General features: G+C 30.9%; 1 protein-coding gene and 1 pseudogene across 4 annotated transcripts in view; one reads left to right on the top strand and one right to left on the bottom strand.

Annotated features, from left to right (window-relative positions):
* The window catches only part of Dmd (dystrophin), a 2293239-nt gene that overhangs the window by 1339941 nt on the left and 935657 nt on the right, over positions 1 to 17641 (bottom strand). For all 4 annotated transcript variants that reach the window (XM_029473189.1, XM_021152893.1, XM_029473188.1 and 1 more), the window contains exons 22-27: positions 15631 to 15776; positions 14499 to 14711; positions 11766 to 11879; positions 10502 to 10657; positions 4524 to 4694; positions 1221 to 1403 (exon numbers count right to left, since the gene is read on the bottom strand). In XM_029473189.1, coding sequence (XP_029329049.1) covers positions 1221 to 1403; positions 4524 to 4694; positions 10502 to 10657; positions 11766 to 11879; positions 14499 to 14711; positions 15631 to 15776 — 983 coding nt within the window. The remainder of the gene's footprint in view (positions 1 to 1220; positions 1404 to 4523; positions 4695 to 10501; positions 10658 to 11765; positions 11880 to 14498; positions 14712 to 15630; positions 15777 to 17641) is intronic.
* The window catches only part of LOC110287012, a 5555-nt pseudogene continuing 4851 nt past the window's right edge, over positions 16938 to 17641 (top strand).

Raw genomic sequence — 17641 nt, 5'->3', positions numbered from 1 at the left:
GAGGGGGGGGGGGAGGGAAAATGGGATCAATTTGTAATACTAGTGGAGATACAAGAAGAAATGGGGGAGAGGGAGGAATGAGCATAGACTTTTTCAAAACTTGTTATATGCATTTTATCAACTAAATCCCTCCCAAATATTTTACTCTATACCTTACCATTCAGAACTACAATGCTTTCCATATGCCTTCAGATTTCAGAAAGTGTAAAATTCTATCAAAAATATTATTCCTCAACAATAATAGTGTAACTGAACCCTTTATTGATTGAATATATTCACAGAGATAGTTTTATCTGGGAATAGAAAATTAAAGTTCAACTTGTGTCCTGTTTTGGTAATCATACCCATTTGAAAGTTTTTGGTAATCATGCCCATTTGAAAGTTTATGTTCTCTTTCCCTTTTGAATTTTCAAAATAAAAATCACTACTTATTTTTGATGAAGTGATAATTGTTTGCAGTACTTGAATTCTTTATCTATGTTCACAAAAGCACTTTGTATAGAATAAACCAAGTGAATAAAATAAAGCACCATTTGTGAAAATAAATACATAAAAAATATCAAAAATGAGCTACTTAGGCAATAAAATCATCCAAATAAAAATACATTTGTATACAGAATTCTGACATGCCAGAGAATTAAATAAATTTATATACAATCAAATACAAATTAATTTATACAAATTTAGTATTTTTAAATTTTATAACCTAGTAAGACCAATAAAATATAATCTTATCTTAGTATTTTAAGCCACATGTCTAATTTATAAACCACAAAATACATACAAAAATATCTTTAAAAACATATTTTGTATTTATGCCAATGTGTTCCCCTATATAACACATGTGCAAATGCTCACTGAGGCCCGAAGAAAGCATCAGATCCCCTGGAACTAGAGTTACAGGCATTTGTGAATACCCTAAATCAGGTTTTATGGACAGAACTCTGGCCCACTGAAATAACAGAAAGCATTCATAAATCCTTTGCTGTTTCTCTAATAACACAAAATCTATCAGGATCATACACAAACTGAAAACATGTTTAGGAAAGTTAAGAAACTGCCACAATTTAAACACAATGTAAGTGTGTGGATGAGGGATTCTAGCTTAAATGATTTACATAAAACATATATAGCTTAATTATTATTAATAATTATTATAATTAATAACTTAATTATTATGATTTTTGATCTAGAACTAATAAAAAAGTAAAAGAACTAACTTCCAAAGTTTTGCATTTTCCATTCAACCTGGTGCACAGCCATTGGTAGTTGGTGGTCAGAGTTTCAAGTTCCTTTTTTAAGGCCTCTTGTGCTGAGGGTGGAGCGTGAGCTATTACACTATTTACAGTCTCAGTAAGGAGTTTCACTTTAGTTTCTTTTTGTAGTGCCTCTTCTTTAGCTCTCTGAAAAGCAAATCATAATCTCTTAAGAGCAACTCATCATTATCACTTCTAACATTCTAAACTGGCACATCATTTCTTCCTGGTTGAATTCCTATTAAGATAGTTCATGAACATAAAACCAATGCTTTTTCCAATTCCTTAACTTCAGATTTATGTATGATTAAACACTTGAAAAATACAATAAAAATATAATAGACTTTTAATATTCATAGATCACTCAGGGAACTGTACTACACACCTGTTTCCCCTCTATTTTGGAAATAGATACAGGAGAAAAAAAAGATTTCAAGGCTATTCTTGGATATATAATAATTTTGACGACATCTTAGGAAAAATGAAACTTTGTCTCAAAAATAATAATTTTCCTTTATGCTGTTTCATATATTTATTTTTAAAATATAAATTGGAATTAATTTCAGAATGCCATAATGTATGCAGTATAACGACAATTACATATAGAGGACACTTTAAATATAAAATCATTTTTCCATGCATTTTAGTTTAAGTATTTGAAAAATTCAGTTCATTCTTATAAAAGTTTTTAGCATCATATGAGCTTGAGGTTTGTTTCTATATAAATCCTATTTTGTCTGTAGTAGTCTTCACAAACCTTCACAACCATTGGCCTATTAGCATCACTGGAACCAAACGTCAAATATATATACTTTTTATTCTTTATTAGAAATTCAGAAAGAGTCAAGGATTGAAATGAATAGTTCTAATCTTATGTCTTTTCTTGGTTATAGTTTAAGTAGGCCTGACATCTGAGGTAGAATGAGGAAGAAGTGTTATAGTGTCTCCAACAAATGCAATTACCCACATAATGATATCTGTAAATTGAGGTAAGTTTGAACAATGTAGCCTATATTGTTAAATACCATCTTCATAAAAATGTATATTTTAGCTCTTATGAATCTAATTTTATATAAGCTCAGTTGTTTGTATAAAATATCAGTTATATTTTGACTAAATGGTTCTCAAAGTACAATTGCCTGTATCCAGTCCATTGTCATTTCATGGAAACTTTTTGAAAACTTATTTCAGACATATCCCAAAGGCTCACTGAATTCCAAATTCTGACTCTTGGACAGAGTATCATATATATTATTGATCATTTATTATATATTGCATTAATGTGTCTATCTATCTGGGTGTCAGAAGACAAGTTGTAATAAATGGTCCTCTCTTTCTAGCATTTGGGTTCAAGAGTTGGAACTGGAATCCTCCAGCTTGTCAACAGTGACTTTTCCCACTAAGCCATCTCACCAGCTTCCAAGTAATTTTTTAATACAAATGCTCCAAGTGATCCTAATACCATGTCAAATACCAATATCGGTACTTTAGTGATTAAGCAAATGTATGCTTGTATAATTTCTTTTTATTAAAAATATGTGTTATCCTAAGCTCCAGGATTAAAACTACAGCAGTGAAATGTTAATAAAAGAACATCTGCTAAAATGAAATTCAATATTTTTTAATTATGAAATTTTAGAATATAATCAATGATTGTTTCTAAAAGAGATTTAAAGAATGAGTTAGTTCATCAAATTCTTCCTTTTGGTCCATTATGATAGGTGAAATATTTTGTATACTTGTAAAAAAACAAAATAACATTAGTGTCCTTTTAATGTCAGAAAAAAATAAACAGAAAGGAGATCTCTGTTTTGCCTCTTAGTGAGAGAGATGTCAAAATAAGTCTGTTGGCATTGGCAAAAATATAAATGAATTTGATCTTGAAATAAGCACAGCTAGAAGTCTGGAGTAAGCCCTATCATTGTATAGCAGATAGTGAACTGACCTCAAGAAATTCCTTAACTGGCAAGCAGAACCCCAAGAAATTAGATTTTCTTGCCAATTCCCTTAGCTGCTGTTGCCAGAGGCTGCCTGAGCCATTCCCTTTCAATTTTCCAGCATACTGCACCAATTGTGAAGCTAGACCAATTATTTAAACATGCCAGTCAAAGTGGACAAACTGAATGGACTGCTCACTTACTTTCAGAATTGTTTTTATAATTTTGAAATTTGAAGCAAATTACTACTCTCCATTCATGAAAATAAAACAACAAACATACAGACTGGGTAGTTGATATGTATACAAATACAAAAATGTTGGTTGTTCCAATCAGTTAGTAGGCCATACTTTTTTAAAATCTATAAAAGCCCAAGGGAAAATGAGCAAAAAACCGAGCCAAACAAAAGAATCTGGCAAGAAACAAAGCAGCTGAAAATGTGGAATTCATTTTCTCAGAGATGTGAAGTATATTTATAGACTTTTATTACAGGTGATAGAAAAAAGCCATCAGGAAACTATAATATTATAGGACAGTACAAAACAGGTGAAAAGATTTTGGAAAACCATAACTGTGTTTGACTAAAATGAAATGATGTGACATATCCATCCACCTTGTTCTACTACCAATTAAATATGTACATGCTTAATCAATTGTTCTATGAGGATTTGCCTTATTTGTTTCTGATTGGCCAAGAAAGTATGATCTGTTAGTGTTTATGCAGCTAGTCTCATCATGACCTCTTCACAAACAAATTTAAAACCATTACAGGCTTTTATGTGAAACCCTTTAAATGCTGATTCTTTTCCTAAACCACACAACTCTGGTGTTTATGGATATTTGCCTACTGCCTCAAATGAACCACAAGTTATTTAGCCTTTGCTCTATCTCTTTTATGTAGGCAGGTATTATTATTATTACTATTACTATTGTTATTATTATTATTATTATTATTATTATTATTATTATTATTTACTTTCTCAATTTGTATTAGGATCTTTGTTGGAAGTATTTCCTGTGACAGGAATGTGTTTCCATGATGTATTTTTTTTCACATTATTTTTCATGTTTCAGATCTTTTCATATGAAATGTAGTTCCTCACAAATGCTTTACTAATCAAACTTTGGCAACATAGCATCGTCCCTCCATCAGTTCTTTTATCATGGTCAATCATTCTCTATTTTACAAATCTAGTGGGATTATTTTGAAAGTTACTTTAAACACCATCTTCATGTTCCTATAAGATGCGATAATTTAAAGAATTACAAGTTAAGTGATGTTTTATTTATTTATATTTTTCTGTTCTTTGTTTTCTTTGGTTTATTTTACCTTCATTTCTTCAACAGCAGTCTGTAATTCATCTGGAGTTTTATATTCAAAATCTCTCTCTAGATATTCTTCTTCAGCTTGTGTCATCCACTCATGCATCTCTGATAGATCTTTTTGGAGGCTTACTGTTTTATCCAAACCTGCCTTTAAGGCTTCCTTTCTGGTGTAGACCTTCCATTAAAAATAAAAAAAAAATAAATAAAATAAAACAACAACAACAAATAAGCAAAAATAGGTAAATAATAAGTATTGACAGTGAAAATGCTTTATTTAGACCATATTACTTATCACTGTATAAACAAAAAATCTTAGATAGTAAAGATGAAGCAAAAAAAGAACATGGGGATTGAATTGAATCTGTAGATTGCTTTTGGCAAGATAGAGGAATGGATACAGAAAATGTGGTACATTTACAGAATGGAGTACTACTCAGCTATTAAAAAGAATGAATTTATGAAATTCCTAGGAAAATGGATGGAACTGGAGGGCATCATCCTGAGTGAGGTAACACAATCACAAAGAACTCACACAATATGTACTCGCTGATAAGTGGATATTAGCTCAAAACTTAGGATACCCAAGATATAAGATACAATTTGCTAAACGCATGAAACTCAAGAAGAATGAAGACCAAAGTGTGGACACTGTGNCCCTTCTTAGAATTGGGAACAAAACACCCATGGAAGGAGTTACAGAGANAAAGTTTGGAGCTGTGANGAAAGGATGGACCATCTAGAGACTGCCATATCCAGGGATCCATCCCATAATCAGCTTCCAAACGCTGACACCATTGCATACACTAGCAAGATTTTGCTGAAAGGACCCAGATATAGCTGTCTCTTGTGAGACTATGCTGGGGCCTAACAAACACAGAAGTGGATGCTCATAGTCAGCTATTGGATGGATCACAGGGCTCCCAATGGAGGAGCTAGAGAAAGGACCCAAGGAGCTAAAGGGATCTGCAACCCTATAGGTGGAACAACATTATGAACTAACCAGTACCCTGGAGCTCTTGACTCTAGCTGCATATGTATCAAAAGATGGCCTAGTCGGCCATCACTGGAAAGAGAGGCCCATTGGACATGCAAACTTTATATGCCCCAGTACAGGGGAACGCCAGGGCCAAAAAAATGGGAATGGGTGGGTAGGGAAGTGGTGGGGAGGATATGGGGGACTTTTGGGATAGCATTAGAAATGTAATTGAGGAAAATACATAATAAAAAAATGTTAAAAAGTAAAAAAAAAGAAAGGGAGGGAACAGCATGTACACTTAATCAAAGCACATTATATGTATGTATGAAAATGGTCAATTAAATTGTTTTAAATAAATGGAAAAAATGTCAAAAAAAGGAACATGGGAAATGAGCTAAATAACAGAACAGTCACTTCCTATCATGTGAAAGGAGAAACTAAGTGCACCTGAGTCTACTTGGTAATTTTTGTCTCAGTGCACAGCCAGCTTGGCAGAAACTTGTGCTGTGATTATCTCAAAGTCATGCCTCACTAAAAACCACTTGTAGGACTGATCATCAGGCCAGCAGAGCTGGCCAGGGTATCCAGTTGAAGAGAACCCTGGAAATGCCTCACTATGGTTAGTTTTGTTTTTTGGTTTTTTTTTTTGTTTGTTTGTTTGTTTTTTTTTTTGTTTTTTTTTTATAGACTAAGTTAGAAATATGCCAGAATAATACTTTATGCAGCTCATTACATTTAAAATGCTATTTCATAATTACTCTCAACATCTTCTTGCATTCAGAACAACAACAAAAAAAATCTTCTCATGTCAGCTATTCATTGTAGACTATGACTATAATACAAGCTGAGAGGCTGTCAGAAGGTCATGGCCAGCCTGAGGTATATAAATGAGAAGTGACCCTTGGGCTAAAGTACAAATTTATCTTTACAAGCAACTGAACAAACAATAAAAAAACAGTAAGAAGGACAAAAAACAAACACAAAACTAAAACTCATGGGGTATGAATACGCTGTACAATTTTAAATATAAGCTGGAGTCATTTAGTAATCACAGTTAATAAAAATTTCACTGTTCCATGTAGCAGTTTTCTTTGTAAATAGAAAATGTTACAGTTAATAATTTTATTGTCATATACACATGACCACATTATATAATTTTGTGTAATTGGTATGTAATATTAAGTATTCTAGTACTTAAGAGTTCTCATAAATATAAATGCAAAACAGTGAAAAATGCATAGGAGATTTATTAGAAAGAATATATGGCCTCATACAATACACATATATATGAGACCTTATAGATCTCTCAAACACTGGATTACTAAACAGGCAACATACACCAGCTGATATGAGGTCCCCAACACATATATAGCAGAGGACTGCTGGGTCTGGGTTTTGTCAGAAAAGATGCACCTAATCCTCAAGAGACTTGAGGCCCCAGGGAGTTTAGAGTTCTGGTGGGTTGGAGGTGTGGCATGGGGACATCCTTGTTGAGACAGGGGGGCATGGAGGAGGTATGGGATGTGGAACAGTTGGAGGGTGGACAGGGAGGAGAATAAAATCTGGAGTTTAAAATAAATAAGTGAATAGATAAATAAATTATAAATAAATAAATAAATAAATAAATAAATAAATAAATAAATAAATAGAGTTGTCTTAGTCATGGTGTCTGCTCACAGCAGTAAAATCCTAACTAAAACACTATTCCATGGAAGAGAGTCAACTCCTGACACTATTTATGATATTCTGCTATACTTGCAGAGAAGAACCTTGCATAGCTGTCTCCTGATAGGCTTCATTTAGGAGCAGATGGACACAGAAGAATTTTATAGAAGAGTTGAGGGATAGAACTGAGCAAACAGAAGGTGGTTATGGACAGCACAAGACTTATAGAATCAACTATCCTGAGCCCATGGGAGATGAGAGACACTGAGCCACCAACCAAAGAACATTCACAGGCTTAACCTAGAACCCTTAAACATTTGGAGCAGGGCTTGGTCTTCCCATGGGTCCACTAACAATTGGAGCAGTGGCTTTCTCTGACTGTTGCCTGCCATTGGACCCTCTTCCCCTAGCTGGACTTCCAGGTTGGGCCTCAGTGAGGGAGGATGTGTTTAGTACTGCTAGGGTTGGATGTCCTAGGTCAGGATAGAATCCAAGGTGGGCTTCTACTTCTCCTCAGAGAAGGGGAGGGTATCATGGGGGGGAACAATTTGTAGGGTGGGACCAGGAATCCATAAGGGATGTAAAGTAAATAAATAATAAATATTATAGTAATAATTTCAAGAGTTATTTCATTCTGTCCCCTTCTTAGTTCCTCTGCTTGAAATAAATCATGAAAATCTTGAAATTCAAAAAAGTATTCTTATATAAATTATGAATATATATTTGAATTAGTAAAATAGTTTTGATTTTTAAAAAAATTTTTGATACTCACCCCAGTTATTTTCTCAATAAAATATTTGCATACTTTCTAGTCCTCTGTGTAGAATGTTCCTAAAACTAATAAATCACATCCAGGACATGTGGAAAATTTTCCGAGATGTAATTCAACTTTCAATCTTTTTTTTTTTTTTTAACTCTAGGAAACACTTCTATTGATGACTATAGCAGCAGAGGACTGTAAGTTAGCTGTCTAATGGCTATCTCATCTGTGAGTTAATACAACTGTTACTAATTTGTTAATGATTGTATTAACTGTACACATTTGTTTTGACTCACTGGCATAAGTTATTTCCTAACTTATACTTAGGCATTACCTTTATGGATTATTTTTTTTAATTTTCAACTTTGAAATGCTACATGAAACAACCAAAATAATACACAAATGAAACTTGTCTTTAACTTCTAAATTTACTAAATTTAAAAGCAAACACTGCTTTAGTTCAAAACATTATGTTTTGAGAAAAAAAATTAGCTTCACATTTTATTTTCTACAATTTAATGTTGAAATTAGATGTAACATGCAACATTGGACTTGTAATTATAACATGTAATGTGCACTGTGTAGCATAAACTATATTCTATATTATACAAAGTATATATTACATATTTACTATACTATAATATACAATATATTATATATTCTATAATTTTATTATATACTATATACCATGTATTATACCATCAAATATAATCAAATATATTACATGCTATGTATTAAAACTGCATATTATTTTTAACAAAGTAATATATATGATATAATATGTAATATATAACATGCAATATGTGATATACAATATGTAATGTATACCATGTAACATGCAACATGTAACATGTGACATATAATATTACATGTGACATGTAACAAATATACATGACACATGCTATATGTTGCATGTCACATATCACATATGATATGCTAAAGACTACATATTATAGGCTATATACTATTCATGACATGCTACATGCTGTATACTACATGCTACATACTATATGACATATGAAATGCTACATGCTTAAAGCTGATACTACATATTACATGTTACACATAACACAGTACATACTTCATGCTACACACTATATTATAGAGTACATACTGCATGTGACATGCTACATACTATCCACTATATGGTACATATGACACAGCACATATTGCATGCTATATGGCACATGCAAAACACCACATGTTCCATGTACATATGACATGCTACATGCCTCATATTACATGTTACAGGTTGCATGTTACATGCTAAATGTGGCATACCATGTACTGTATGCTACATACTACATGATACATATGATGTGTAGCATGTTTCATGTGTCATGGCACATGTTACATGTGACATGCTACATGTTATATACCACATGCTATGCATGGCTCATGACATTCTACATGTTACATGTTACACATTCTACACTACATTTTATATGTGTTACATGACAAGCAACATGCTACACACTATATACTACATATCATATGCTTCCTGCTACATAATACATGTACAAAATATATAATTTTAAATGCAAACTGTGCTTTAATTTAAAATATTATTTATAAAGCAACAGCAATTAGATGCCCACTGCATAAAAGTATGTTGTATTTTCCACAATAATGCTGAAATTAGAAATATGAATATGTAAATTATATGCTATATAAATAGTATAAATTGGATTTGACTGTAGAGCTAATTTCTGTAGTATATATATTATACACACAATATAAAATATATCATATATAACATATTTTCATGTAGCATGTACTGAATATGACATTTCACATCTCTCACTTCATATATCACACATAACACATCATACATCATACATTATATATCATACATCATATATCATATATCATGTTTGTTCTTTGGTTATTAGACATTAGATAATATACATTATATATTTGATAATAGATTTGTACATTGCATATTAAATATTTAGTATTTATTATATTTTATACATTATGTATTAATTATACATCATATAGAATATATAATACACTATATATTGTCACAATATACTTTATATATATTATTCAATATATAATATACATATTTCAAAAACATATTATAAATATAGTTTCTTATATATATGTTATATATAGCATATCTGCTGCATATTCCTTATATAAAATATGTATATCATATATTATATTTTATACATACATTTACTTCTATATAACATGCCTTATATTATGTATATTATATAAAATATATATTATATTATATGCATTATATGTATTATATATTATATAATGTATACATAGTGTTGAAATAAGCTTTTATGATAGATATTATATATATGTATATAATATGTATAGTACCCTCATTAACTCAATAAAAATACTTTTTCAGAACTAAAATTAATTTTTTTGTATCACAATTAGTTACTTTTGAATACCAAGGTATTCATATATTCCTATATGGTAGAAGAAACCTAATTCATTTCAAATAAGTGTTTTGACAATATTTTCATAAACAAAGTTTTAAATAAAGAAAATAAGAAAGATAGTCAGAAATTTTACTAAATTTATGGACAGAAGCTACAGTGAATTAAACTAGTCATACCTGGCGGCACATGTGATCCCACTGAGTGTTTAGCTCTTTAAGTTCTGTCTCCAGTCTGGATGCAAACTCAAGTTCAGCTTCACTCTTTATCTTCTGCCCACCTTCATTAACACTGTTTAAACTGGGCTGAATTGTTTGAATATCACCAACTAAAAGCTATGGAAACAATGCATAGTTTAACATGAATGTAAAAGTACAAACATAAATTTTATTATCATACATTTATCATGACATTCCACGTGAATTTTGACTATTAAAAGATGAACAATATACAAATCTGTCTACATAAGGTTCTTAAAATATTCAGTGGCTGTTGTACTAGTCAGGGAATTAACTATATGTCTGCTACTTAGCTCACAACTTTCAGATAAATTTGATGTTTAATATTTCTTGCTAGAAATTAGTCAAATTGATGAGCTTCATACATGAATATTTTCAAAATAATTTTGGTTTTTAAAAGCAAGTTACTCCAATAATCATCTGAAGGATGATGGCATGATTGATTTTTAGTTTTATTTAAAGAGAATGATTACTTTCTCCTTCTTGCACAACAATGGTCTAATGAATATCAGGTCAAAAATTAATATTATTGGGCTTAAGAAATGGTTCAGTGGACAAAGTTCTTTCATCGAAATGAGGATGTAAGTCAGATATGAACACACATCTAAAAACTTGGCCAGAGATTTGTGTGTATTTATTCTACTGATTGGATACAAAGGTAAAAATATGTATACCTGGTGCTTGCTGGCTGGCTAGTTTAGGCAACTGATGAGCTCCAGCTTCATAGAGAGAACTTGTCTCAAAAAATAAAACATGAAAAGCAAGAGAGGAAGGCACTTGATAATGGCCTCAGGTTCTCCTCAAATGTGAACACATCACACACACACACAGAGCTACATACATACAAAAAAACACACATACACACAGAGACACATATTTTCATATACTCATTTGATTAACAACCTAAGGTAAGAATCAGAAAGTTTTTCTTTAAATTATATTAAATTTTGTGTTGAGGTTTATGAAGTATGGCCAAAGTAAACGGCAATACTAGCACTTGCATAATTTTGGAAGGAAATGATTTTTTTTTGAAGGCCTTGAAGGATGTTTGCGTTACTCATGACCTTTATGTGTTAAGACATCCAAGAACGTGCTCAGGTACTGGAAACTGTCCTAGCAGCAAATGACTGAGCTAAAAGACAGTATAATATAAAATATATAATATAAAAGACAGTATTTGCAAATCATCAGATACAAATCTTACTCTGCATTGTTTGAGCTGTTTTTTCAGGATTTCAGCATCCCCCAGGGCAGGCCATTCCTCTTTCAGGAAAACATCAACTTCAGCCATCCATTTCTGTAAGGTTTTTATGTGATTCTGGAATAAAAAAGCAATTCGAAAGTATTACTAAGCTCTGATTCTTTTTAACATAGTTCATCATGATGATATATCCAAACATAAGTCAGAAAAAAAAAACAATGTATGATTGAGGGAGGTCTCATTGTAGCTTTATAAAGAACAATATTTTTACTAAGACTGCATTTTATGGTCTACACTATGAACATTGGTGTATGAAGTCTGCTATTGTTAAAAATAAAAACTAATACCAGATGTGGTTTTATTATGTTCCTCTTGAGAATATTAAATCGTATCCCTCTAGAGAAATTTGAAGTTTCAAAACAACTCATGATAATACTAACAATTTACTCTTACTGTACACAAAACAAACTATGCACATAAACTCACTGTTATGGTGTGTTTATAGCTTCCCTAAACCTGAACTTCCATAACTTGTTTTCTGCAGTTGACAGTTTAAACAGTCCCTTCAGTTGGGGATTTTAAGGTAAGATTTTCTTACCTTTAAAGTCAAAGCTCTTGATTTCTTATTGGTCTGACCAATAAGAAATAATGATTAGGCAACCAATGGCATTTTTGTCCTTTATAAATGGACAAGAACCTCCCACCTTTTTTCTGTATGACTTTTATTTATGTACTTTAGTTCAGTCACTTTTCAAATGTAAATCTGTCATTTCTTTTGTTCCATGTAATTCAATTACAATATCAATTTATAATTGTTTTCTTTTCTAAAATTTATATTGAAAATATATGCATCACAGAAATTTTCCCTTTCAATATGATTAAAATGTGGTTAATAACTACAGTTTTAAAAACAATTGACTAAATATAAGGATCTCAACATTATCTCCTTAGTGGTATCATTCAAGGCCAGTTTCCCCTCCATGACTTCTTGATGAACACATTAATTCTTCTTTGGTTTATTTAATTCTTACTCCACTCAAATCCTTTCTCTAAATTTGTGTCAGTAATCTCTACCCCTTTCATGATGGTTTGGAAGATGGAAATATAAGTATACTTTCCTGTTTAAAAAAAAAATACTTGTAATACATCTTTGCAATTGTTTGGCTGTCGGTGCTGTGTTTAATCCCACTTCATGCAAAAGTAGAGCACCAAATTTTTGAACAATATAAATCATTCTCTAATAAGTTATGGCTGAAATATTGAACACAGTTTAATGAACTTAGCATCTGCTTCATGTTGCAAAGATCTCATTTTTGCTTCCAGCAGTTCATAAAGTGGCTGAAATCACCTGTAGAGTGGTGTTTCATTAGTTCTTCCTCATATTAATAGAGTTCTTTCTTAATAAGTTATACTGCTTAACAAAGATACACATATTTAATCTGTTAGCAAATATACCCAATCAAAGAATATCTAGCATTAAAGGGGGACATTGCAAATATGAAAAAGGTAAAAATCTGAACAATATAATTTATCATTTGTCATATCACAATGTATATGATATAATTCTAGAAGGCCTGTTTTATTAAGAAGAAGGTTAAGAAAATGCTAAAGGACCCCCATGGAGCCCAGTGAATACAGGACCCTTCCCTCTCATAGGTGGGGAGCAGGGGGGAGTGAAGAACTTGGGGAAGGGGAAACTGGCAGGGGCAACTTTGGAATGTAAATAAATAAAATAATTCAATATTTTTTTTAAAAAAGGAAGATGGTACAATGTTAGGGAGCAGGATAGACAGAAACAGATTCAGAGTCAGACATGGATGCAATGCCACCAAAATTTGCTAGCATGAAAGAGGATGAGCTCTTGAAACAAAGATTTTATGTTCCTTCAAGTAGTTAAAAATAGCAAACAAATATACTTTCTCTTAAAGGCTTCATATAAGGGTGGAATAAGTGCTGCTAGCCTCAGCCAAACATGTAGGTCATGGATTTGACACTTTTGGTAGTGTTTTAGCTGTAAAATACAAGAATGATCAAGTCACTAGCATGGCCAGAATCAAAGTAAGGGCACTGTTCCAATGACTCTATATGAAGTCATGACATTTTTGAACTTTCTTTTCGGATATTATTATATTTCACAAATGGTCAACTATGAGAAACACAACCTATAAATTTAACTAACTTAGAATTACAGGCACAAATATAATTGTTAGATTACTATATTCAGTCTAGGTTATTATTAATGTATTAGAACTACTGAAATACTAAATTAATAGAAGTCAATGTAGGGAAGGAAATATAGCAGAAATTAAACATATATTCATAATTCAAAAGTGAAATATGGTAGTGAAAACATATGTCTTCTATATATATTATATATGCATATGTAATACATGTGTATATATGTATGCTGTGAGCTAAATCGAATCTACAACTTAAGAAAAATGAACATAATGGAATAAGGATATTTTAATTATTATGTTAAAATGTTAAGTATACTTGGAGTTGGTGAATAAAAAAAAAACAATTCATTTATACAGACAATCCAAGAAGGTATAACACATTACTGTTTTCATAGGAAAAATAGGCAAGTTGCAATCCTTTGCAAATCCAAATAGATTTGGCTTTTGATATCATCATTGTCTTTTTAGGACTCTGGGTAAAATATCTGTTTCCCATCACATTTTCCAATTAATTACTATGTGAAAAATATAGTTTAAAGGCCAAACCTCGGCTTACCTGAAATTTTCGAAGTTTATTCATATGTTCTTCTAGCTTTTGGCAGTTTTCCACCAACTGGGAGGAAAGCTTCTTCCAGCGCCCCTCAATCTCTTCAAATTCTGACTGATATTTCTGGCATATTTCTGAAGGTGCTTTCTTAGCCATCTCCTTCACAGTATCACTCAGATAGTTGAAGCCATTTTGTTGCTCTTTCAAAGAACTTTGCAGAGCCTCAAAATTAAATAGAAGTTCATTTACACTAACAGATGCATATTTGATGAGTTTCATTCATATCGAGAAGACGGTAAATAAAAGTTTATGTAATTTAGATATCTAAACAAAGTAGAATATCTGATAAAGCAATCCATATGTATTCTTATGAATAATTTCTATTATATTACAGGGCATATTTTATTTAAACAGAAATTTAGAAGTCATAATTTTACTGAATATCTATGTATTAATAATTATGTTTATTATATATGTGATGCATTTTAACTTACCTACAGTGAAACATTATTAAGACATTTAGGCAATATATGATTAATATATTTTCAGATTTTAAAAGAATAAGTATACAACATGGGATTTTTAGAATCAACAAAAAAATTAGTCTTCATATGTCCTCACATTACAGAAGTTTCTCTTACTAGTATTTAATTTCCAGACTTAGGCTATTAAAATAACTACTAAATATCAAGCATTTAATCATAGTGTTATAGTTTGTTAATTTTTAAATTCTAACTAATTATATAAATCCATTGATTTTACCTAAGCTTAAAGAAATCAGTAGTTAAAAATAAAGTAATTATAATAAAACAATGTGATTTAATTTTAATAATCATACTTAATATCTTATAATGTCACTAAATATGAAAGGAAATTATAGCTTTCCTTTAACACAGTACTTTTAATTTAAAAATAAATATCCATTTATGTGTGTATATTTATAAAATAATATATAGAAAGAAATAAGAAAAAGTCATGTTTTTGGTCAAATACTTCTGTTTATTTTTCCAACTCATAATCTATGATTTTTTCATTATTATCTTTACTTTTTCATTATTATCTTAAGTTTAATATATCAATATGATTTCTTGACTGATAAGACATGTTCTTTGTTATTTATGATATTCAAATATGCACAGACCTGTAATTTCCCGAGTCTCTCCTCCATTATTTCATATTCAGTAACACTAAGATAAGGTACAGAGAGTTTGTTTTCTGACTGCTGGATCCATGTCCGGATGCTACTCATTGTCTCCTGATAGCGCATTGGTGGTAAAGTGTCAAAAACTTAAAGAAAGAGAATAACAATAAAATAAATTTAAACTGTCATATTTTTCTAATTTGTCAGCAAATTCAATTATATTAAGTATTAACGAGTATGTATGCTTGAAATATAATGGAGTCTAGTTGCTACTATGAAGCCGCCTTCTTACCTAAAATGTCTGGAATACTAAGAACATTTATGAGATATTTTGAATTTTCAAATCAGCACACCAAACTCTGAGTAAATATATTCATTTGTAAGGATGGGAAATAGAGTTAGATGCTGAGTATTTTTTTAGCAACATCATATAGCTTCTATTTGAAGACAGAAGTATATCCAATACTGAAAACTATCATCCCTGTGGTGATTTTGTCTTAGGAGAAACAATACTATTACCCATTTTACTAAATTAAACCTATTTATATATGATTAACATGCATCATGAACTCTAATAGAAATTCCTATCATCTAGTATGATAAACCAGTAAGCTACATATTATTAAAGCCATTGAAATTAATGTAATTTGTTCTGGAAAAGATAGGCAACTATATTTTTCTAATAATAATCAGATGCAGCATATTAAACAAAGCTATCTGGCATAACCAAAACCACTAATGAAAAGCAGTCATTACTTTTTCAGTTTTTCTATATATACAAATCTGTTAGAAAGAATTAAAAAAAAAAAAACCTATACAGAACCTGAACATTTATTGAGAACTTAGCCAAGAATTAGAAACCAAAAAGTAATATGTTGGACATGTTGGCACATGTCTGTAATACTGGAAATTAGAAAGTGGAGACAAGAGGATCGAGAGTACAAGCAGAGTCTTATCTACACAACAAAGTTTGAGGAAGTCTCGGGCACATGAGATACTATCTTAAAATGTAATCATGCAACATAGCTTAAGGATAATAAAAGCACATTAATGCAGAATAAAGTATACTACTTTGAAAGAATTAAGTGGATAGATTTCATAGCAAATTAAATGGCACAACAAAATAAAAATGTGATGATGTCTCAGAATTAAACATATTGAATGAAATACAGAATAAAAGAATAAAATGATAATTAAAGATAGGATAATCTAATGCAAATGTATCCCTGAAGGAATATAACAGAATTATTTCAAATCAGAAGTAGTGCTTTCTTCATACACTAAAATAATGAAGATGAGATGGAAAAATGGTTCAGTGCTTCAAGTGTGAAGGGCAAAGTAACTCATGTAAATGGTGGGTACTTATGATAGCTATCATGAAATTACTAGCCTTGGATGTCAGAAAGAAAGATACTTAGACATACACTGGACCAGGTGAACAGCTATATCGGCAAGCTACTGATAGATCCTGAAAAGTGTAGGGGTGATTAAGAGGGATTTCTGGCATTGAATTCAGTCAGACCGAGGTGTATGTACCCACACAGGTAAACATACACAGCCACGTGCATGCACGGCATTCATATACATTATGAAAAGAAAAAATAATCATTCGGCAAATCTAAATTCATTTCACTATTTGAAAATGAAATTATGTGAATATTTTTATTTTGTAATATTTATAACTCCCATTTATGATTCCCTGTATATTACATGAGAAAATTAGAAGCTCTCTGACTTATCAATTAATGGGAAGTTCTAAAGATTGTGATGGTTTTAGTGTATGATCTTTAAAAATTCAGACTGAAATACCAGAAATGGAGATTGGCCTTAAATATGTGAACACTTACTTAAGGGTTAATATCCAATTTTCTTTTCTTTCTCTTTTTTTTTATTTTTTAAACTTAAGTTTCTATTTTATTTTATTTTTATTTTTTTTAATTTATTTTTAATTTTTTTTATTAGGTAATTTCCTCAATTACATTTCCAATGCTATCCAAAAAGTCCCCAATAC

Source organism: Mus caroli, chromosome X (genome assembly GCF_900094665.2).
Source record: "Mus caroli chromosome X, CAROLI_EIJ_v1.1, whole genome shotgun sequence".
In the NCBI taxonomy this organism is placed as follows: domain Eukaryota; kingdom Metazoa; phylum Chordata; class Mammalia; order Rodentia; family Muridae; genus Mus; species Mus caroli.
This window is presented reverse-complemented; position numbering and strand designations above follow the sequence as displayed.